This window comes from Drosophila hydei, unplaced genomic scaffold, assembly GCF_003285905.1.
Source record: "Drosophila hydei strain 15085-1641.00,03,60 unplaced genomic scaffold, DhydRS2 tig00000001-arrow-pilon, whole genome shotgun sequence".
NCBI classification, from domain to species: domain Eukaryota; kingdom Metazoa; phylum Arthropoda; class Insecta; order Diptera; family Drosophilidae; genus Drosophila; species Drosophila hydei.
Window position 1 is genome coordinate 13,720,738 of NW_022045643.1, and position 24,666 is coordinate 13,745,403.

The 24,666-nt window shown below is 39.6% G+C and overlaps 3 protein-coding genes across 3 annotated transcripts; 1 reads left to right on the plus strand and 2 right to left on the minus strand.

Annotated features, from left to right (window-relative positions):
* Nucleotides 1-431: 431 nt before the first annotated feature.
* Nucleotides 432-2,292, minus strand: LOC111597511 (glycoprotein-N-acetylgalactosamine 3-beta-galactosyltransferase 1-like). The gene is made up of 3 exons (XM_023312280.2): nt 1,547-2,292; nt 1,115-1,484; nt 432-1,060 (listed from the first exon to the last, which is right to left on the minus strand). Exons 1-3 carry the CDS (start codon nt 1,984-1,986, stop codon nt 848-850), a joined length of 1,023 nt encoding a protein of 340 aa, XP_023168048.2. The 5' UTR covers nt 1,987-2,292; the 3' UTR covers nt 432-847.
* Nucleotides 2,293-5,203: 2,911 nt separating this feature from the next.
* Nucleotides 5,204-9,477, minus strand: LOC111597470 (ubiquitin carboxyl-terminal hydrolase 10). The gene is made up of 6 exons (XM_023312219.2): nt 7,724-9,477; nt 7,143-7,392; nt 6,996-7,082; nt 6,740-6,907; nt 6,452-6,680; nt 5,204-6,395 (listed from the first exon to the last, which is right to left on the minus strand). Exons 1-6 carry the CDS (start codon nt 9,139-9,141, stop codon nt 6,022-6,024), a joined length of 2,526 nt encoding a protein of 841 aa, XP_023167987.2. The 5' UTR covers nt 9,142-9,477; the 3' UTR covers nt 5,204-6,021.
* An 8,706-nt stretch (nt 9,478-18,183) lies between these two features.
* On the plus strand, nt 18,184-21,989 carry LOC111597471 (monocarboxylate transporter 12). Its single transcript, XM_023312220.2, has one exon. The coding sequence runs from the start codon at nt 18,943-18,945 to the stop codon at nt 21,394-21,396; it is 2,454 nt and encodes an 817-aa protein (XP_023167988.2). The 5' UTR covers nt 18,184-18,942; the 3' UTR covers nt 21,397-21,989.
* Nucleotides 21,990-24,666: the final 2,677 nt, after the last annotated feature.

Consider the following 24,666-nt stretch of genomic DNA (forward strand, 5'->3'; position numbering starts at 1 on the left):
GTCTGCAGATACACAGTGTTTATTGTTTGATATTACTTATATGAAGTTGACAATAAATAAATATTTATATACTCCGGCCCACACTACATTTATATTTATATATATACGAATCTGTATACCTCTGTATTTACAGATGCTACAGATATCTAGCCTATGCTGTATACATTTGCATACATACATACATTGATTGCATACTTATATAATAATTATTTACATTCATACACACATAGATATATATATCAACATACATACACACATATATACATATAGCAAAGCGGTATGTACTTAATGATATATTAATTCTTATTTAAAAATACGAGTATGATTCTACAAATATATAAATGCATATGTACATACATAGCTACAGACTTGTTTATTATTATAAATGCATTCATACATATCTAATTACATTTTTATATGCATAGCTGTGTTTAGTAACTCTGATCTGTGAATATATAAAATATAGATATATAATATCGGTGTAAATGTTTTCATCCGACCTTGACCAGACCAAGTTCTTATACTCGCTCACAAAATTGAGAGGGTATATTCTTTTTGTGCAGTGCTCGTCTAACAAAGACCCAATGCTTAGCAGTTACGTTACTACAGATCCAATCTTGATATTGCCCAATTGTCAAGCGAAAATAACCATAAGGAATCAGCTCATCTATTGATAGAGCTTTCAGCTGTATGGTTAGGCAGTTTCTCCTGTGAACGAGTAGCGTGCAGTCGTGCGCATTCGACTGCAACATTCTTACTTCTAATATTTGCAGCATGCAATTACTTAATCATACTTTAAAGTATTGATATGCATACAAATTCCTAACTCAACTATGGATGCTAGTTCTCAGTCGAGTGGCGTAGTCTTGTCAGAGATTTGTTGATTCCAGAAGTCGATCTTTTCCTCCATCTGCTTATAGGTTAGGCGCGCTGGCAGAACACTCAGCTTTTCTGGCAGCCCATGGACTCGAAGATGATACAGGAAGAACTCATACCTATCGTACTCATGCATTTTGGTATAATGGAAGCTAATGGCCGAATCGGAGCAGCAATCGCTCAACTGTAAAAAGGAACTTACAGTAATAATTCAATCTAATCTGCGAGGACAGCTTACATTGGGCTTGAAGTAAGAGTAGGTATCCAGCCAAGTGCCCTTTTGTATTTGGGGCATCAAGTGCCTGGGATGAAGTGGCAGAAATCTCTCACGTCCTCGCTCGTCCCTGGAATCGCCAGCTGCCACGCCCACATTCAGCAGGCAATAACCAATTTGCCTATCCTCTGCATTGGTATTTAGTGGACAGAATTTGGTATTGTTCAGAGCGAACAGGTTTAATCGACGCAATGCATCGCGACTCAGCACATAGCCAGCACCGCCCGACATATAGCCATGCGGATAAGAAGTGCGAAATCGATGCCCGAAGAAGACAGGTGCCTCCGGGTCGAAGGGATAGAGAAAGAGTCGCAGATTCTCCATTACCACATAGCTGACAGCAAGAAATACAGTGGAGTGAGAGCAATCAAGTGCCGTAGGTTATGTGCCACTTACGTGTCGTCATCCGCCTTGAGAAACCAGTCATAATCCTCCACGTGATGCTCATAAGCATAGGCAAAGCCCGCGCGCATCTTGGCGTACAGATTGTCGCGACTTTCCGACACATTAAGATTCACAGCGCCCAACACGTCGTCATCTTGGCTGCTCATAAAGATCAGCTTGTTGCAGCGTGCGCCCCATGTGGACATGACCTTTGCCGCCTTCGTCTTGTGGTGAGCTGGCATGGTCAGCACCAGGCACAGCACACGTGTCTCATGATAAAGCCAGTCCGCCAGCGATGCTCTCGCTAGGGCCGTGTGTATGGGCGCGGCTGTGTCAGCCGCAATAGCTGTGCTCTCATATTCCTCACCCGTAAGCGTCCAATAGTCCCACAGCTCGGTCAGCTGCATGCCCACAATGAGGCCCAGCGCCAGACACAGCACATTCCGAAACATGGCGTCCGACCAGCCCGCACATTTGCCAAAACTTTCAACTGAAGGCCTTACGAAATCTTCATCAGTGAGCGAAGTGCCTCTGCCTTCAGGTGCCTCGCGACTGTTTGTTCAGCTCGAAAATGGTCTCCAGATAAGTGAGTCTTGCACAGCCGTGGGCTAAAAACGAGTTTTGATTTGTTTTGGCTTGTGAATCGCATAACAAATGAAGTACAACGCTCCAAAGACGTTCTCCAATTGAGTTTAACAAATTATTCTTTGCTCGATTCCCGTTCCAGCTCCAAGAATACAGCAAATGTCATAATGTTCCTATTGCGAAACATTCAGCAATTTGCAAGTGTGACAAATATCTATAGAAACTTAAATTACGAAAACTAAGTATGTTGAACATCGAATACTCTTTCAGTTGTCTGCTTGATGGGCGTAAACTCTAAATCTAAGATCTATGAATTGAAAGAAGACAATGTTTTTCATATAGTATAGGAACATAATATTCTAGCAGTCGGGAAAGCAAGTAAAACAGTGCAATGACAACTTTAGTTAAGAATCGAATTAATTTTTATCAGCTTTATGTATAGACCCATAGCTCTTAGCTATCCCATATAATCTAGCGTATATAGCTTAGGCAAGTCCATTTTGTTCATATGCTTGGCAATCATTTCATTCAGTCATATTCATGATTTGGAAAGAGTATTCAAGTTTCGGGTAGTCAACAAAACACTGCAAATCGCTGACTTATTTGGAGAACCGGTTTTGAGCGTCTTCGTATCGTGTTGCTTTTGACCTACACAGCTGAATCTATCAACCGACTCTCTTAGTTCGTCTCCTTTCACTTTCCGTCCGCCGTCGACCTTTAGAGCCCTCAATATATATATAAAACACAAATTATTTTGGTAATGGTATTATTTATTTTATCGCTAGTTTAATTTTCATTTTAGTGTCGCTTGATGTATCATATTACAATTTATATAGGTATGTTTAATCTTTAATTAGTACAACTTTATCAATTCGTTTGTTTCTGTTTACACTAAATGTGGGCTAATATTATTACGAGTTGTTTGAATTGTCGTTCAATATTTATTAAATTTGTTTTGTAAAACGTCAAGTATTCATTCCTGTTTGTTTTGCTTGTTGCCATTTGCAATATGTATATTAAAATTGCTTCTCTTTCTGCGTTTCTCGCTTTTGACTTTCTCTTTCTTATTAGAAAATGATTACAAAACATTTAACCTTAACTTTAACTTTAGGTTTGTTTGCTCTTGTATACTTTTATAATTGTTTAATTCTTACTTAAAGTTTTTATTAATTATTTCATGTATATCTTATCTGTTTATCGTATTTTCGATTATACGTTTAGTAAGTGCACTTGCCAATTTTCGTTTATTTTATTTTCATTCCTTCTAGGGTCACAACAATTATCTCAAACAAACTGGAGAACAGAGAAAGGTAAACAAAAATTGTCAGGCAATGTTTCAACACAATGATTTTTATGATCTTTTGACTTAAACAGATATGAATTTGTATTTAGTTAGTTACACAGCCTTAGAAACTACTTAAATATAAAACATATTTGAGGGCTATCAAAATTGATGCAGCGCCAAAAGCAATATTAAATGAGAAGGAAACAAATTTAAATAAACAAACAAGTTAAAAAATTTGAAAAAATAACGTTCATAATTTGAAAAAAAAATTTTTTAAATAAAAAAATTACATTTTTGTGGGGCCTGGCTTGCGGAGTATTAATTAATATAAAACAAAAAATAAAACAAATTTTTCACAAAAATATATATATATATTACGTCTTTAGTTTCGGTAGCTTTTTTGTATATATATAGATATATATATGCGATGTATGTTGAACATATTAATTTCGCTTGAAAAAATATAATATGTTTATGTATGTTACTTATACAAAAGTGAAAATTCATCGTAATTTCCCTCAGCTTTGTAGTTATTCTTTCCGTTTTAGTATAAATTTAATTTATATATATTTATGTGTAAATGTTATGTATAATTTTGTTTACGTTTCATATGTTGTTAGCTTGGCTTTAAACTACAAGTCCTAATATTATTGTTTTTGCTTTTGTTTATCGTTACTTCACTAAGCTTTTTAGTTTTTTTTTTTTGCTTTCAATAGATTTTAGTTTTTAGTTGCATTACTTCTTTTATTATAATTCCACGTAGTTTTAGGAACCTATTTGTAACTAGCAAAGCACAGACGCTGTAAAATTTCTATAGAAAAAAATGTTACTATAATTTGGCTTACAAATAATTAATATATGTGTAACATCAAAATATATATATAGTACAAATATATATATATATATATATATATATAAAAAAAAAATATATATATATATATATATATATATATATATATATATATATATATATATTTATATGTATTGTATTACATCTATTCCTTAATCTTTCAAGAATTCTTGCTGTTTTTACAATGGCATTGCGCTGATATTTACTTAAGTTTCGAGAAGTTCTAAAGATAGTTTTCACGCCACATGCAGAACTCTAATTTTCTTCATTCAAAATTTAAAAAAAAATAATGCAGTTTATAAACAATTTGCTTAAAAAAAGACTTTGTAACTTGCAACTATAAACTTCATTATTTTAAGATGAATGTTCCAACAATTGTAATTCAGCGCATTTGCATTAGTTTTATATAGATTTTTCTTGTAATATATGTGTACATCGATTATTAAATATAAAACCTATTTCAACAAAAGATTGTATCTAATTGTAAATAATTTTAACAATATTCCTTTGATAAGTCACTGACTACACAAGTATCAAAAAATTATTGTTTATGGATATTAAATTTGCAATATTTTTTTTTCTGTAATTTTATCGAATTTTAACATTGGCACGTTATTTATAGTAAATGTAAATATAGTATATGAATTAGTAAATAAAATATGCATCTTTATGTATATGCCAATTATGTTATATTAACTCCATACGCAACTAGAAATCTTGATTGGTTGTAATTGTGAACGAAACATAAAACAATTTCTTAAGAAAATATAATATTTTTATATAATGTATGAGCCAATTTCACGATTTATCGCAACAGATACTAAAATATCATAATGGGTGCAAACAGTTTTCATAAAAGTATGGTATAATATATATATATGTAGTTTAAAATGAATGGGGCATCTAACTAAGCAACAAACTATATTAATTATAAAAATAATCGCCTAATTTTAATTTTTATATTTCTTTTTTGTTTTTATATTCACTTATTTCAACTTACACACAATATAATGCTATGTATTCATGTATTTTCATGTCTTGTATTGTATACAAAAGATGTTTTTTTTAGTTTTAAAGCATATTCAAAGCATTTTAATATAGATTATTGTTTTTAACTTGATGCACGGCTGATTGTTTTCTCTGTCGCCTAAATGCATGCTGCATGCTACAAACAATTACTGCAAGTAAATTCTACAATTTATTTTATATATAATATTTCATATCATATATGTATACTACGTATCTATGTACATATAGAGCTCTAAATGTTTGTCATATTGAAGAGGTCTACAACTATATATTATGCACGATTCTGTTTTTTGTGCCATTTAGATAGGATTGAGGGGCACACAGGATTTACAGATATTGGCTGGTTCGAATATAAGAAACTTACTACAAAGTTTATATGTATATAATTTGCTCGCTGTTTAGTTTAGCCATCCCAAGCGCTAAGTTTTGTACAAAGATTTCGTTACAACGACTTGTGGTTGGTTTGTTTTGCTTTGTTGCACAACTAAACTGTTATCAACTTAGGATTACGGCTAAAGCTTACCCACTAAGAGTTTTGTTTATTTATTAAACTTAGACTATACACACACGCATTCACCACACAAATACAACTACCATTCACACATACATGCGCTTTGGACTTTGGGCTTAAATATAGGCATTTAAATATAATAACCGTTCAATTATTTGTATATGCATAAAAAACCAAAACTCTGGCAAGCCCTTAGACCGAGATACCATTACTTTGACAACTTAGTTTCATTTATTATTCGCTGAGCTTGCAGCTGCTGTGGTGGACGCGGGACTGGCCGAAGAATGGGCATGAGCATGGATATTGTTGGCGCCTACTGTGTTGCCAGCACCGCCGCCATTGCTAGCCTGCATCTGTGGTAGGGTATCGAAACGGCGATAGTAGAGTAGATAAGGCACACGCGGCGTGTGCGGCTGTAGCACTTGCTTCTCGCCGATCGGCTTCACTGAACTGTCATCGTAACGCAGCCAATTGTTATAGCCGGTATGAAACACGTCCGTTATATAATGGCCTTTCGAGGCCTCTTTGCCGTCGTGATAGACCACCGCAAACAATCGATAGGTGCGCTGCTTCTGCGACGTCTTTTTCGAGCCAAGTATCTCTGCGAAAAAAAAACCACTTTAGTCTATCTCTTTGAGGTTTGATATATTAACTTACTGGCATCAATTTTGAGCTCCACAGGGAACTCAACCTTTTTCAGTATTTTTGTGCAGCCATCGGATCTATAGTCAAAATATTTTAAATGCAATATCAAAACGATAGGCAACTTTTCCACCGTCATTTGCTGCCAGGCAACCACCTCTTGTTTGCTCTTGCTGCCAGTAACGCCCTCTAGCTGATCACGACCAACAAGTATCTCCAGAGCCTCCTTCACCGATGCAGCTTTCTGCAATAATCATAATTAATAAACATGTTCTTAATAGGCTGTTGAATAGTCTCACTTACTTCAATATTCAATTGCAGCGTAAAGAAGGGCTGTATAACATCAGTGGAGTGTTCACCTTCACGCTGCAGACGCGAACGTAATTCACCGCGGAAGATATCACTAAGCGGAGTGCGTCCGAAGTCAGTTTGTCGCGTAATGCTGCCCTTATTGCGATTGTTGCAGATCATCTAGGAAAAATGAATTCAATAATAGTATAAATATATAAAAACACGTCGATGTTATTTAATTTCTAAGAATCAGTGAGCTAATATTTACCTGCCAATCGTCGCCTCCATCCTCGATCTCCATTTCTTGCTCCACGCCATTTTGTTGGGCATTTGGCTTGGCAATAAGCTTGATAATCTATTTAAATACAACATTCTTAGTTTACATCCATTTATATGACGAATAATGAATCCTTACCTCGAGCATCTCATCGTTCAGTTTGTTGAGAACATAGCCCAAGAACTCTTCAGCATCTTCCTGCCTGCCCTCTACGTGCTCTTCGCGACTGTCGTTCCACAGTTTATATATTTCAGTGGGCTCAAATGCCAAATCGCACTGCAGATCAACGCCGGCAAATTCATCCTTGCCCTTGATCTGAACAGCTTTGTTGTTCACACGCAAGCGAGTGCCGCTTGGTAGCGACGAAAAGTTGCTCATATACGACATCCTGTGATAAACGATAAAAGAATGTAATTTAGAAAAGGTCTACAGTGCTAGAAACCTAGAAAACTGATATAAATGTGCGTGCAAGTAGTGCTCATGATGGCATCAAAGGGCCAATCATGCGTATACACAATGCACTTGCGTCGATCTCGACGTTAAGCGAAGATAACATCCAAAACGGAGGAAACCTGCGCGTGCCAGAGATACTGACGCCAATTGCTATGCCATAGACGTAACACAAACACCAGCTGATTTTGGCGCCGAGGCGTCTGTTGACTTGCCTATGGCATCGTATTGGGTGGCAACTGGGTCACATTGGGTCATTCGCTACTTACATGGCATTCACAGTGGGTGTCTTGACCTCGCTCATAACCGCTGCCTGCTTGGGTATGGAACGCAGAAGATTGTAGAAGGGCGAACAGCCAAGCAACGCCTGCAGTATGGAGTTGATATAGCAATAGTTAGAACGATTAGTGAGACCGCGTGGCCGCAGGCTGATAGGCGCCAGGTTGGTTTTGTAACGTATCAAAAAGTCAGCATATTTGTTGGTCCATTCATCGAGCTGAGCAGCACGCAATGGCTCCGCTTTCAGCGGTTTCACAGCTGCTGAGGCGGGTGCTACTACAGAGGCCGGCACTGCCTGGGCCGAGGCCGCTGAATAGGAAAGTGCGCCAGGTGTGATAAGCGGACCAGTTGGCGCTGGCACCGGCGTTGGTGATTGTAACTGATGATGAACGTTTGGCAGGTTCTGTGTTGGGGACGTAAATGTCAATTGCTGTTGTGTTTGTTGCGCAGACAATTGCTGTGGCTGTGACTGTGGTGGCCCCAATTGTATCTGCGACGACTGCTGCTGCTGTTGTTGTTGTTGCTGTTGCTGTTGCTGGTGTTGTTGCTGCTGCTGTTGTTGAGACTTGTTGCCATCATAGGGAGCCACTTTGGCCACAGGCTTTTTGCTTGAAAACAAACTAGCCCAAGACGGTTGTCCGCTGTCTGCGCTGCTGCTGCTCTGAGAGGCAGGCGGTGCTGGCGGCGCCAAATTCAGCGCCGGCTGTACAGCTACAGGAGCTGCTGCTGCACTGAAGGATGCATCTGGGTTCAAGTTTTGGCTACTGTTTCTGGTTTTGGCTCCATAGGTTAGATGGGCTTTGGCACCTGCAGCATGTTGGCTATGGCCATGTTGTTGTTGCTGCTGTTGCTGTTGCTGGGGCAGCACTGTTGCATTGTTTGTGCTATTGGACTGACTTTCAGTGGACGTCTGTTGTTGAAACTGATGCGGCGTTGCAGTTATGCTAGCCGTTGAGGTAGTTGCTGTTGTTGTTGAATTGCTGTTGCTCAGTTGTTGCTGCTGCTGCTGCTGCTGCTGCTGGCCACTAAGCTTGCGTTCCAACGGTGGCGCAGAGTTGGCAACAGGTGATGAGGGCACCTTCATCGTACCATATGTGCGCATCTGTGGCTGATTGTTGCTGCTAGAATTGCTGTTATTGTTGCCATTGTTATAGTTGGCTTGATAGTGCTGCTGCTGGTAATGTTGCTGGTTAGTGTAGGTCTTGGTGGGATGAGTGAAGATACCGCCGCTAGCGGTGCTAGGCTGCTTACTAAAGCCTGCGCCGCCACTTGGCGGTGCAGTCGCCGCACTCGTAGCAGCAGTCGCAGCTGCAGAAACAGTTGCACCGTTGTTTACAGTATTAGGAGAGGCAGTAACCGCCACCGACTGCGTTGACTTCTTGTGTTGGGCGGAGTTTGTCCACGACATTGATTTGGTGGTTTGTATAGCAGTGTCGCTGCTTCCCTGATGATGGTGATGATTTTGCTGTTGTTGATGGTTGTACTCGGAGGAGTATTTGCGACGCACTTGTTGCTGCGAGCTGTTATTGTATTGCTGTTGAGGTGGCTTACGCTGCTGCTGCTGCTGTTGATGTTGCTGCTGCTGCTGCTGATGTGTTGGCTGTTGATGATGGGTATGCTGATGTTGTCCATGCTGTGGGTGTCCATGTTGCTCATTCACTACTGGCGTGTGTGGAGGCTGTGTTTGTTGTTGTTGCTGTTGTTGCTGAGGCACAACTGGCGAAGTTTGTTGCTGTTGATGTTGCTGTGGTGGCACTGCAGCTTGCTGTTGCTGCTGCTGGTGCTGGTGCTGTTGCTGTTGCTGCTGCTGGTGTTGTTTCTGCTGCTGCGGCGCAACGGTGGCAATAGATACAACCAGGTTGGCTGCCTGTTGCTGCTTATCGACTTTTTGCTGTTGGTAGTCCAGCTCAAGTTTCTGCGGCTTCTCGTTGTTGCCAATTTGCGTCTCATCTAGAGCCACCTCGTTGCTGCTCTTGTTGTTGTTATTGTTGTTGTTGTTGTTGTTAGTAAGCAACGTTTTGTTAACTGTAACAGAGAATTTCCATTAATGAGTAACTTTTCCCACAATTTTAATTAAAAATATAGTCTTACAAACAAAAGACCCCACAATTCATACCCCCTGTCTCTTGAGGCAGCACATAATACGCCAATTTACTGTGAGTATACAAAATAATTTACAATATCTACATAATTGATACCAATTGATGTCAAATGAGATATTTTTATTTAGATCGGATGCTGCTGATGTTCCCAAATTTGGACGTCTTTTAATTGATTTGTTTTGCCTCTCCAAAGAGGGCAACAATTCATAAATCGGTGAGCATGTGGCATATTTGGTATTCGAGCACAACTCAAAAGTACATAGATGGCACTATCAAAAAGTCAATTTCGAATGAGTTCACACGACGCTAATCAACAAAGACAATAGAGACTCGCCTGATCAACAATGAGGCAACTCGTGGTCTAACATCTAACAGTAACAATAATAACAAAAACAGCACGACAACAGTGATTATGCTGTTCGAACCGACGACACAGCAACTGGTCGATAAGGCATGCCACAGATTGTTGTCCACTGCGAAAAGTATAGCAAAGCACTTAATCCATGTTCATGTCAACTGAGATATGTGCCTCCCCCAAAACAGAGATAGAGCCAGCCAAACAACATTATTATGAGTATATCACACTGTGAACTTATTTATACAGTTGAACTTTGGGCCGTACTCTGATATGAGTCGTACGATAAACCGATTCAAAATAAGTCTGCCGATAAGGTAACGATACTCAACTGGGACAATTTTAAAACAAAGAGACCCAAAACAAGGCACACGTGAAGCGAATAACTCAGCGATGCGATGCTCGTCTCAGCAATTTGCCATTAATAAATGCCTAATTAATAATCTTCACTGATAGGGAATGTGGGTACTCCAACGGGTCTCGCCCCAAGTACTAACAATTACGCGCTGTAAATATTAGCACCTGATAAGGCCCAAGGCGAAGGCAAAGGGGTCATCTCACGGCCATTTGGGGCATAGAGGCGCGACTGAGACTGTGAGAAAATGGGGCGCCAAACTAAAGTTTGCACAGCTGATAAATCCCGCAATATTTTCACAATCCAATAAAAACGCAATCCAATGTATTTTCACCAGATGAAATACTTGGATTATCAGATTCAGAATATTTCTATAAAATTGTATGTAATCATTTCAGGGGACTAAATGATGCGTGTGAAATTTAGGAAACACCCACCACCCCCAAGACCCTGTGTTTGTGGTCGCCCATAGTCCTAAGAAAGATAGTTAAAATTTCTTAGAAAGCAGCAGGGCACTAACCTGCAGATACTGAAAAATATGGCAGTATGGAACAACGCATCAGAGGTGAAACACAGTAAAATACAAATGCAATCTTGGATTCAAATATATAATACATACACATAAGAAATAATGGGATTCCAGTTTAATACACTAGAGGACACAAAATTTGTATTGACAAACAAAATTTCTTAAGACAATAAATGAAAATACTCAATACACATTACAAAAATGACAACAATTTCAACTACACACAGATCGCGTTAGAATTAGATTGTAATATTTGAAGATATCGAGTCTATGCCAGCCACTCCCGTCCTGTCAGTTGTCACATGGCTGTGTGCACCGAGTGGACCAGGCCAGCTATTACAATTATAGTATTAAATATGCCATTAGGAATATCTTTGACGAAAGCTATTTAAAATTTTATTAGCGAATATATCATAACGAATGCTTTCAGTATACAATTCAAACACGGTGCTAAATATTATTTGCCCCATAACGTCATATGACAAACAGCAGAAATAGCAGCAGGGCGAACAGTTGGAATCGGATTTCCAACAATAGTAGAGCACCCAGAATTTCGAACTCAATGTGTTAATTAATTTCAATTAACGTCTAACGAGCGAGCCAGCCAATAAATATTCTCAATGATAGATAAACCTTAAAAAAATACAACTGGAACAGAACTCTCAAAAATTAAATGAAAATTTATAGATCAAGTTTTTGATGTAGCAACAATTAGATAAATACAAATTGAGTATTCACTCAAATGTGAATTGAATGAAAATTATATAAAGAACCTAGAGATTATAGTAATAATAATAAAAATAAAAAACTGTGTCACAATTGGGTGCGACGATGAGCTGAGAGAGCTGCAGTGTGACAAGGTTAGCTGGATAATTACGGACATGAGCGCACAGGTAAATTACAAATTACAAATAGCAACAACAATAGAAATCAGTAACAACAACAATAACAGTTAAACATGTTCAGCTAATAATAGAAGACAGCAACAACAAAAGGTTGAATGCAACAATGCAAACAAGGAAATCAACATCGACACGAACAAAAGCGACAACAAACGCGACTGTACTTCACTTTTACACATCAAACCGTCAGTCGGGAGGGAGCCGATAGGGAGGAGTATTCAGCTCAGCTACTACTGGAAGTGGAAGTGGAATTGGAAGCGTGAACAGCATTAGAACAGTTGTGACGTCTACTTCACTTGACTGGACAATTTCGCTTTCGATTTCACTATAAAAACTGTACTACAGACACACACACACACACACACACTCGGACATATTCCATGCACATATCGTATGGCAGTTATACATTACGCAAATGAACTTGCGTTTCTCTCGTTACAATGTGTTGCTATATATGAACAATCGAGATTTTGTTGCCAGCTCGTTTTGTAGTTGCTTTTCATTTGATATTTAATTGATTTTTCTTTCCAAGCGAACCGACTCAAAACGGGGTCAACATCAGCCGGAGAGCAGCCCCCAAAAGCGGGGCTGCCGCCGTCTGGTTCTATCGACTTCCCTCTGCTGTAGCTGGCCCCTTCCCTCTCTGATAGGCCATGCGCGGCTGTTGTTATTGAACGCGCGATTTTATTCAATTTTTATTAGTAAAACAACAACAACAATGATGAAAAATAAAAATAACAATTGCCACATTCAAGTAATTTGCATTTGACTTACAATTAAAAAACCCCTTTAATTGATAACGAACTGAGTGACAAAGAGAGTCGAAATAAAAGACATTCGCTGAATATTTCTAGTGACTCAAATGCTATAACTTGCAACAAGATGCAAATAAAAAGATATAAACATAAACACAAGCAATAATAATTTGGCATCTTTATAAAATTCACAATTTACAAACATTTCATACTAAAACTAAATGTTGTTGCGGAATCAATTATATTATTTATATTACTTTTTATAAAAATACTACTTTTCTCATACATTTTATAACATATTTGCAGTCTACCGCAACATAAGCAATTATTCATCGCATATTGCGTTCGGCTTATCAGTACAACAAAATAAGCTAAGCTTAGTCATTTTTGATTTGACTCACAGTATATTCTGCTAAAATAACAGCTTCAAGAAGAAGAGAGAACTAATCAACTGAAAGTGCAAAGTCAAGCAGGAAATGTGTGTTATATTCTTTGAAAGTTTATTTATATATAAGCGAGTTATATAATTCAGTAAATTCGCATACAATAAATAAATAAAAAGTGGCACGGCACTGCTATTATTAAATAAATGTATTGAAGCAAATAAATATATTTGCTCGTATGCATTTTCAATCACAAATAATTTGTTGTTTATCAGTAGGTGGAAAAAAAACTTGAAAGCATAATGCAGTAAACAAATAAAGCGTGATATAACTATATTGCCACACGTGGTACTCATTTAGTGCTGTTGCTGTCGCTGTTAATATTATTGTTTTTGTTGCCGTTGTTCTTGTATATAAATTGATAACGATTCTGGCCAACAATGCTACGTATTAGAGGCGCTCGGATTCGATGACAAACAGCAACACCAAAAGCAACAGTTAAATACACAAATGTGTACACTTTTGATTGCCTGGCAACAGCAATACAACAGAGAACACCCTGTGTTGTCCCTCTCTATGTTTGTGTGTGTGTGGGTGTGGGGCACCCTGTTATTGCTGTTGCTGTTGCTGTTGCAATTCAATTGAACTCATTTGTGTCAATTTACAATAAATAATAGCCCAAGAGCTGTGCCAGCAGTAAACAATAAGCCAAACAAATTGCATAATTCCCTAAGACGACAAACGGCGGCACGCGACCTTCGTCTAAACAAAACGAATTACCTGCCCCGCCCCTCTGCACTACCCCTGCCGCCAACGCACCACCTGTCAGCGGCACACACAAAAAGCCAAACAAGCGGCTAAGAACTGTAAAACGCTTTCTTATCAATGAAAGCACTAGCCAACAAATTATTTACGACAAGCTGGTTGCTATAAAGTGGGCGGCGATTATATTAAGCCATTTTCTTTTCTGTTGATACTGATGATGTTATTGTTATGAAAAGTGTGTAGAGCCGCAGGGTATATCAGCATTTCCATGCCTTAACAAAAATACAAGTGCAGTTCTACTCAGATCGGAAAGCCAAGTCGATGATCTCGGCATATCCTTTTATGCGTCTGCCTCTCAGAATAATCATTTTATCAATGTCTCTACTTTGTATATATCTACTTTGTATATATGTCCTCTTCCAACTATACAACTTAAGAGTACTTTTAGTTTTAAAGTCTGACATTATACGAAAATAATTGGGCGAGGCTTAGAAAACCATTTTGAATTTTCCCAATGCTGAAGGGTATCTCGAAGTGGAATCGATGACCCTTCTTTTGTATTAGCAAGAATTGTCGTTGATAGGTATCGACATAGATATAGGTAGGCGACAACAGCTGCATTGGTTGGGGCTGACAGTCGGCCAACCGAATAGGATAACTGAAAGGACACCGACAGCGACAGCAGCGACAGGATAAATGGTAAGGTGGCAACAGCACAGCAAGGACACACGTTTCACCTGCCTAGCTTGTAATGTAAATGTAAATGTAAGTGTGTGGCTATGTGTGTGCAACTCGCATTAACATATAAATGTGTATAACAGTTGGCGCGAGAATATCAGTTACTTATTGAGCGATGCCTTCTATAAGATACTACTGTATCTAGCAGGTACCACAGACGACAACAACATCAACAGAACAAAATCGGAAATAGACAAACGATGCTCACGAAAAGCAACAAGTAAAATACGAACAAAATATAAACGAAGAAAAAGACAAAACTAGCCAGCGATTAAACTGCGTCATTTTGTATAGATGTATATGCATATATATATATATATATATATACATAGGTATATATATTTGTATGTGCATTGGCTACACACTGTGTATATAGCATATTGATGCATATATGCACATATATATAGTATATACTGTGACAACGAGGAAAACTGTTTCGCAAAGCGTAAAAAATACACCTTTAAACAAAAGCGCACGAGAGCTGCCTGGCTGCCTGGCTGCGGCGCAATGTGGCGTATGCGCAATTTCAATTTCATTTCCCCCTACCAAAAATAAAACAGATAAAATAAAAGCAACAACAAACAATGTGCAGCTACGCGAATGAGAAGAAGGTTGTTAAGAAATTCTTGAACCGGCCTAGAGGCGATGACATTGGTGTCTTCAATACACAAGCATATCTATAAAAGCGCATTCAACTCTTTCGCAAAATAAAGGAAAGCTGTAATGAGATAGTAAATGGCCAGAAGAAAGAACACTCTCTTGTTCGCACTGATATATGTTATAGATAGATACAGATTAAATTATAATGATTTTTCAATTCATAAATAATTTTTTCACTCTTACCACATGAATTGTTTTGAGTTCTTAGATAATGCTTAAGCTTTAATTTTTTTGCATCGATTTTATATTAAAACACCACTCTCCTATTTTGTTTCTTGTCTTTTAACGCTTTTCTGGCTTGGGCCCAGAAAATTTACCCATCCCATTTGGTCTACGGCAGCTGCTTACCTCATTTGGTACAAGCAGATGAAATTGTGCAGGTAATTCAAACACCTGCTGCATGTACAAAGTGCCTTGTGGTTAGGTGGGCGTGGCAATGCAACCCACTCGATGCTCACACCGCCCACATTTGGCCTATTGCCACGTGTAGCAATCAGCAGCCTGGTTTGCATATCAAGTCGAGAACTTTATGCATTTCTAATGAAAACATACACACACGCACACGCATACGCACACTCACACGCACATTGTGTATGTGTGTGTATCGCTTGTGGTATAACAGTTTAGTCTTGTGAGGATATTATATTACGCTTTCTAGAATTACACGATGTGACCAAACTAATTGTGCAATTTCCTTGCGATAACAACTACTTTCACATGAAGTAATAGATGGGCTAGCAGAGGGCGGCTAATGCGCTAATATCATAGCAAATCAATTTGCGAAGGCAGAACAGCAAAACGTCAAGAGCTGCTGCCCTCTGGCATTGACCCACAAGTCACATGGCTGTGCCTTGGTGTGTGTGTGTGTGCGTGTAACAATTTTTATGAATGACATTGAACAGCCAGCCACACACAGTGATTAAACAGTTAGCCCGAAAAGCACATCCTTTTAAGAGAAACGCTTAAGAGAAACTCCGATCGAAATTCCCTTAAGCTCAACCTAAACGACAAATTATTAACCAAAAACAAATATAGAAAACTGTTATAAAATACACATTCGTATTACTTCAATACTAAAAATAAAAAATAATCCGTTTATTGGGTTATAAAAACTGTGAAATTAGCACGCTCTGCTTATCTAAAAACACATTGAGCTATTATAACTCAAAAAACCTGTTAAGATAATGCACAACTTTAGCTTCTGTTAGGGGCACTTTCGAAGGTCTCCTATTTAGTTCAGTCCGATGGCGGCGCCCAAAAGGCGGCACACCAAAAAATGTTTTAGCACACAGAACCACGCACACATACAGACGCATAGCGAAAAAGTAAAAGTTTGAAAGTCACAAGTTAACCTTTAACCTAAATCAAAACTAAGAGCAACAGTTTACGCTCTTTTGCTGCGTCTTTTATACACGGCTAAAACTGTTATACGTGTGCCGGTTTTTCTTGGCTTGCCAAAGCTAAGCAACAAAACAGTAACAGACATTTCTGAATAAGAAGACAACCCTTAAGAAAGTGCGTCATAGATGAGGGTAGTTTACCAGGGGGTTGGGTTGCTATGCGGATGGATGAGAAACTATGTGAAGTTGATTGTGTAAAATCTGTGTGAAACGTAACAACGTCCAACATTCCTTTCAGCGTTGTCGTTGACATCGTTGATGTTGTTGTTGTTGGTGCTGCTGCCGCCGCCTTTGGCAATGTGCACATCAGCTGTTTCTGCCAAGCTCAACCCTTACGCCGCATACCTGTAAACCGACGAGAGAGAACTTCGCAAAGCCAAAGAGAGCATTCGCAAAGCCAAAGAGAGCGCTTCAGTGAAGAGAGAGTGAGAGAGAGCTTGCGCGCTTGAACTTCAAATCGTTGCATGAAAATTAGACATCGGCGAGGCAATCGCAATGTCAGCAACCGCATGGCGAGAATATTTTGTTGTTGCCGTTGGTTGTTGTTGTTTTTTCTCGATATACTTTTTGTTTTCTTCGTTTGCATATTTGTTGTTGTTTGTAATTGAAATTGCGTTTGTTGTATAAGGTTGTAATATAGTTGTTGCTTTTGCATTTGCGTTCACATTCGGCGCTTTGTAGCTGGCTGTTTTGTATATCGCAGTATAACAGTTCTGGCAGCCCCGTCAGTCGGTTTCAGTCGTCTGTTGGCTACGACGAATTTTCATTTTATATCGAACAGCGCAGCAGTGACGACGAAACAGTCTGTGTGCGGTGCTTTTTGTTGGTATCTCTCGCGGCGCACAAAGAAAAAATAAAAGTTGTATACACCCAAAGAATATACTTAACTAAATATGCATATATCTATGTATATAGATAACTTAATATACCAAAGCTAGTCATCAGACTTAAGTTACAGCCTTTAGTTCTAACTGCAGCTCTGCGTCAATAGTTGTACGTGTGGTAAAGTGTGAAACACGTAAGCCAAGTTTCGTGTGCGCTTGTGTTATTTTTGTTGTTGTTGGATTTGTTTTCATTGTAGTTGTTGTAGTTGCTGCTACTGCTCGGCCTGTTTGTTTCGTTCAATTCACATTTTATCGATCACACGTTGCGGGGCCGCCCGTCGGCAACTAAAGTTTTGCTGTTTTCTTCTGCTGATGCCAAGAATTTGTATTTAATACACATTTGACAATTTCATTTCAATGCTCAGCAAATTATACAATTGCATTGCCATTATCGACAGCAACAGCAACAGCAACAGCAAGAGCAACAAAAGCAACGCCGAATACGTACAGCACCCCCAAAAAGCAGAAGTAGTGACAGCAGCGGCGGCGGCGACGTCGGCGGACAGCAATGCAAAAATGTGCCATACATAAAAGCAGCAGCGTGTACTACTAGCCCCAAAGGCAAAACCAAAACCAAAAGCCAAAGCGAAATTAAAAGTAAAACAAACGTAAAAGTGCAAAGTCAAAGACAAAAGCAAAGTTCAGCCAAAATTTGCAAAGCCAAAACAATAACACAAATACAATATTTAGTTTGGCCAGCCAGCTGCAACCGATACAAACAATTTACAAATATACATAATTAATAAAAACAAAACAAATTCAAGCACAACCACAATAACCAATATTTAGTAAATTAAAATATGTATGTATAGTTGCGGTCTCTCTCCCACTCTCTTTTTTGCTGTCGATAATGCAGAAGAACTTTAAGTAGTAACTATTTAACAATAACAACACACGCACACATCCAATATAACGGCATTCAAAGTCTCGCTGCTAACTCCGTGTGAGCAGAACTTAAGAGTGGCAACGCCATAAACATTGCAGAGCATTGGGGAATAGCAGAGAGCATGTTAAATGCTGAGCGCGCGCAAAGATAAAAACAGTAGCAGTAGCAGAAGCAGCAACAGCGACGTCGACAGCGGCTGCTCTAAGGCTCGCATAACTCGCAACGGCGCCGAGCGCGACACTTCGGCAACGCATAACAGACAAATCGTCGATTGTGACTCCCTCCCGCCTTCGACTGGTAACGGGGTCGAGCGAGCGAGCGAGCGAGCGGGCGTGCAAGTGAAATAAACGAAATTCCAATTGAAAAAAAAAGAAAAGAACATTTGCTTGAAATTCTGTCAACTCGAAAACAAGAGCTTAAGCAAAGTGTGTGCGATTAGGAAGGCGAACTAACGGCTTAACGCAAGCAACTACAAATCAACAGTAAAACACAATTATGGTTGACACCAACATTAATACGGGGTCGGCGGCAGCTGCCGTTGGTAACTCGGCGGCGCGGCTGCGCAAATTCGAACGCACTGACAGCGAACTAGCCTGCGAGGAGGCGGCACGGCTAACCGCCGAACAGAACGACAACAGTCCTGAGGATGACAACGACGAGGAGGACGACGACGAAGGAGATGAAGAGGACGAGGTCAGCGTCTACGGTGAACTACCGCCACCGCCGGACGGCGGCTATGGCTGGGTCATATGCTTCGCCAGCTTCATGTGCAACATGATCGTTGATGGCATTGCCTACACTTTCGGCATATTCCTGGAGGAGTTTGTCGCCTACTTTCACGAGGGCAAAGGCACCGTCGCCTGGGTGGGCAGTTTGCTATCGGGCGTCTATCTCAGCGCCGGTCCCATCGTCTCCGCCCTGGCCAATAAATATGGCTGCCGTGCCGTGTGCATTGCTGGCAGCATCATTGCCTGCATTGCCTTCGTCCTCAGCACGTTCAGCGGATCCGTGAGCATGCTTATGGCCACATATGGCTTCATGGGTGGTTTTGGCTTCGGCATGATCTATTTACCCGCTGTCGTGGCCGTGGGTTACTATTTCGAGACAAAGCGTTCCCTGGCTACGGGCATAGCTGTATGCGGCTCCGGCTTCGGTACATTCGCCTTTGCTCCGCTGGCCACATATTTGCTGGAGGAGTACGGCTGGAAGAATGCGCTGCTCATATTCGCTGGCTTGATTTTAAACTGTGCCATCTTCGGCGCCATGATGCGTCCTTTAACCTATCCCAAAAAGAAGAAGGTCAAGCCACTGATGCAGAGAATGTACGAGGAGAAACAGATGCAACTGGAACGCGGCTCCTTTGCTGGCTCACATTTCATGGTCCAGCTGCCCGATGGTACAATGGAACGCAAGTTGAAGATGCCCTTGAATGCCGATCCAGGTGTGCATTCCAGTCTCAATCTTGAGCTGCTGGCCCAGCAATCCGGCGGACTGCATCCGGTCTCAACGTTGCCCACCATCACAGAGTCCAAAGTGGTGGAAGTAAATGCTCAATCCCCTCCAAACAATGGCAATGCTGATAGCAACGGGCAACTGTCCACACGATCGGGTCGCCGTTCGCAGCGCAACTCAGAGAGTGAGCACAGTCCATACCAGTCGCACGATGCGATGATCCGTAATGCCTCCCAGCCCGCCTTCCTCGCTGGCGATCATCAGAGTCTTCCCAAGAACGGTTCGGTGCCATCTTTCAGCCGCGTGCGTAAAACATCTGGCAGTGAACGTTATCAGCCCTCGTTAGCGGCCATACGCGCCTCCTCTCGCGGCGACATCGAAGCGGGCGCAGGCGGCGACTTCAGTACCTCAAAATTGTCGCTGTCCCAGCGTCAAGGCAGTTCAAGCGGCAGTGGCGGACGCATGGTCCGTCCCATGTCACGCAAGGACATCTTCTACTCCGGCTCCGTCACGAATCTACCCCAATATCAATCCCAAAAGTCGCTAACAAATTACCGGAACTCCGTACTGTCCCTCACCAAGTACGAGAAGAGCATGCAGAGCATGCGTTTGGATCCCCTGGCCGAAGCTGATAAGCATCGAGACGAATATGATTTGTGTCCATGCCTGGGCATACCCGATTCGGTTAAATCTGTGGTGAACACCATGTTGGACGTGAGCCTACTCAAGGATCCAGTCTTTATGCTGATGGGCGTATCCAACATATTCGGCATGGCTGGTTTGTACGTACCGTTTGTCTACCTGGTGGACGCAGCCAAGGAGCACGGCATTGCTAAGAACGACGCAGCAATGCTGCTCTCCATCATTGGCATCACCAACACCGTGGGACGTGTCGCCTGTGGCTGGGTGGCGGATCTGCCCCAAGTCAATTCGTTGCTGCTCAACAACATCTGCCTGCTGATCTCCACAGTGGCGGTCACATTGACTCCACTTTGTTACAGTTATAGCGCCTATATCGCTATGTCAATCGCCTTTGGAATTGCCATTTCTGGCTACATTTCGCTAACGTCAATTATTCTGGTCGATCTGCTGGGCCTGGACAAGCTCACGAATGCCTTTGGTCTGCTCATATTGTTCAGAGGATTCGCTGCATTACTTGGAACACCGCTGGCGGGCTTCATCTATGATTTAACTCACACCTATGATCTGCCCTTCTACATGGCGGGTGCTCTGTTCGCCGTGTCCACCATCACTAGCTTTTTGGCGCCCTGTATGAAGCGCTTCAGTGGCTCTGATGAGACCCCAGTACACGCCGAAACACTGACGCCTATTGACGAGGAGCAGGGTGAGGATGCTGAGGATGAGGACGAGGATCAACCAATCACCATAGTGCCCAAGATCATCAAAACTCTGCCCAGCCCACAGGAATCGCCACTGCAGCCATTCCCCAGCACGCAACAGAAATCAGCAGCAACAACAACGGAATCAAAGCTCTAAGCAACAAGAATTTAGCACACAAACAAATAATATAAATAAAGTGAAGAGAGCGAGCAGGAATGTAAGATTGATAAATGAATTAAGAGTAGAGTGCGATATTTTTTTAGCAACTTATACAAAGAGAAATGAGGAACACGGAAGACGTTATAGAAAGATCAAAGCTGACATCGGAGTTCGGAGAGAAGATAAAAACACGCAGTTTAGGCAGGGGCAGGCCCAGGTCCAGGCAAAGCGAAAGTATTGTAAAGAGAGCACACAAAAAAAACTATATATATATATATGTATATATATATGAATTATATATTATATATAACAATACAAATACCGAAACTATGCCTAAGCAACTATTCAATATACATACAACAAATTATAGATTTGCTTGATAGCAAATTAAGAAATTCAAGAAAACTTGGCTTAGCTTCGATAAGTTTGTAGCAGAGCTCTGCTGCCATATATATACTTAGCTCTATACAAATATTAATATATAACACGCTCATGAAAAACAACAACAAAAGCAACAACAGAAACTAGAAACTCTGATAGAATTCTTATTGATTATAGTTTCAACTGTTATACAATAGCGAAAGCAAAAAACCTAGATTGTAAAATATTTTTATTATTTGTTTGTTAAATTTTACGATTTTTAAAATACCATTATGTACGATTATTATTATTATTACTATTACCATTATTGCTATTGTATCTGTATCTTCTGTACATGTAGTTTAGTAACTCTCGATCTATATAATAGCTGCTATGTCTATAACTGTTGTTGTGCATTCGTTGTTATACGGCAATTGTTTAAATGTGTCATACGGTCTAGTTATAGTTGAAGAAAGAAAGAAACCGAATAGCGATCGCAAAATAAAGAAAGAAAAATGAAACGAGTATAAACTTTACTATGCTAATAGTTAATAACTTTTTGTATGTAAAAAAGTGGAAAGCGATTTGCTTGTAAAGGGTGTATGCAAATTTAGAGGAGAAGAGCAACAACTATTGCAAGAACAACGCTAAACTAATAAATTTTATATTAAAATATTATATAAAAGAAACCTTAAGCAAGAATCAACTGAAATTGTTTTCAATTTTTTAACTATTAATGTATATGTACAATAACAAAATGGCAATTTTATGGCTCATATTTTGTAAATCAGTGAAATGAAAGAATCGTGCAAATATTTCCGACAAGTCCATGATTAAACAAATTTTTAAAGGCTTGTGCGTTTTGTAATACACAAGAAAAACTATTAACAAAATATACATACATATATAGATTGTGTTATATACATATATATATATTTATATTTTAAAACTAACCAAATGTATAGAGTGTGTACCACACACACCGACTCACACACACATAAAGAGCAATAAAATGCAGTTTTACGCCATTTACACACACACTTACACACTCACACATGCTCCTAACTAAAAGCAAAACAAATTTCAACTGTTATACGCAACAAATATATGAAGAAAAAATTAAAAAGAGATCGCTAAGCTATGCTAGTATAGATACAAAGTAAATACGCAGCACTAAGCAAAGCTGAACAATAAATGTTAGAAGAAAAACAATCAGAAAAAGAAAATAAAAACATTTTTCCATATTCTCCATACACTTCGAGAATCTGTTATACGGCTGGTAAGTAGTGGGTAAATGGTAATATAAATGTATAACAACTTGCGGCAAATCGGGTTAGGGCTCTAAAAATCATCGATCAAAGTTCAGATAATAATAATTCAGTTGGCAACTTATCGCTTTACCTTGTGCTCATACGACGGGAGCTCTAAATGGTAATGATGTGTGTGGAGTGGTCGTGCGCCACTTGAGCAAAACTCGCAAATCGCAGCCCGATTATAAACTTGCCAATATGATTAGCCTAATCAATAAGTGATATGGCAGCGTTTAAATCAGCTTTCGGAATTGCTTGCATTGCGAAGAACAGCTACAAACAGCTTGTCATACGCCAATCTAGCTGTGCATACACCACTCTACGTGATATCAAAGTATTGACAAAGTTGCCCAGCCAAGTGCTGCGAAAATAACAATAAAATGTCCACTGAGACATTTCAGCAATTTAGCAGGGTAAATACTCGTGCACACACCCATACTCATACGGAACTGGACGGCCAGATATCAATTTTACTTTGGGCCGGGTGCATAATATACATGTGAGCCATGTACGCGTGAAGTGATCCATATCGTTTCGCTTTGCTTTACTTTGCTTCGCTGTAATGGCCAGTGGCCAACAAAAATGTCATTGACTGTGTGTTTGATAAGGCGGAAGGCAATACTAAACCGGACGCCATGCATCATACAAGTAAGCTAGGGGACAAAACAAAGGTAAAGCGAAAAGAAGCTCACAGAAAATATGAACTTAAGAAATGCTCATTAGAACTATAAGGTCTTCGGGGAAGCTAAGTCCTAATAAATTTTAATCCACCCATAAATAATAAGTATTGTTAATGCTCCATTTCTGTACACTAACGACATCATTTATAAACTATTTACATTGAAGAAATAATTCAACTAGTATCAATTAATATATATATACCCGATTCAAGCCAGATGACCCTAACAATGCACATACTGCACTAATGCGACAGTAAGTGGATCATGACGCTGACGTATTATACTGTCTACACAAAGACTGGTGATTGATAAGCAGAAAGAATACAAAACAACAGCAAAGTACAAAGCGAGAGTTATCGTCCTCTTACACAGCTGATTAGTGGTTAAAACGAGTAGTAACACAGCTAAATATACTAAGGAACTATAAACCCAAGTATATGAAAACCGTGTCTAGCCAATAAGAGGTTACACACTCAAGTGCCACCCCTCATAACTAAATAGAGCAGGCATTACATGCAGTCAAAAACAATTCAATCGGATCGCAGCAAAGCAAGCGCCTAGCAACAATACGAATAACTCACTCAAAAAGAGCTGCCCCAGCAATTAAGCGAAACTATAAAAAATAACAGAAGAAGGAACTGATCGCTACTACATGACGAAGACAACATACCCTTACTAATGATATATGGGTTAAGAGGTTATTTAATACAGTAGTATTATATCCGAGTGATTCTAATTTGACGTTATAGACGAGTTCGAATAAGCGAAACCTAATCGACAGAAAATAAAATGAAAAGCTAAAATAAAATGAATAGCTATTTATACTTTTTGCTGCATACAAATTTAAGAACTATGACTCGAACAAGAAAATTACAAATTTGTTAAAAATATATAAAGAAAATATATAAATATATAAA

Excerpts from the sequence above, each read along its gene's own strand:
- LOC111597470 (XM_023312219.2), bottom strand. The coding sequence starts at position 9,141 with ATGTCGTGGACAAACTCCGCCCAACACAAGAAGTCAACGCAGTCGGTG. Across the intron at positions 6,681-6,739 it reads CGCTGCAATTGAATATTGAA|AAAGCTGCATCGGTGAAGGA; the intron begins GTAAGTGAGACT and ends TGATTATTGCAG. Across the intron at positions 6,396-6,451 it reads GGAGCTCAAAATTGATGCCA|AGATACTTGGCTCGAAAAAG; the intron begins GTAAGTTAATAT and ends TTTTTTTCGCAG.
- LOC111597471 (XM_023312220.2), top strand. The coding sequence starts at position 18,943 with ATGGTTGACACCAACATTAATACGGGGTCGGCGGCAGCTGCCGTTGGT.
- LOC111597511 (XM_023312280.2), bottom strand. The coding sequence starts at position 1,986 with ATGTTTCGGAATGTGCTGTGTCTGGCGCTGGGCCTCATTGTGGGCATG. Across the intron at positions 1,485-1,546 it reads CTCAAGGCGGATGACGACAC|CTATGTGGTAATGGAGAATC; the intron begins GTAAGTGGCACA and ends TCTTGCTGTCAG. Across the intron at positions 1,061-1,114 it reads ACTCTTACTTCAAGCCCAAT|TTGAGCGATTGCTGCTCCGA; the intron begins GTAAGCTGTCCT and ends TCCTTTTTACAG.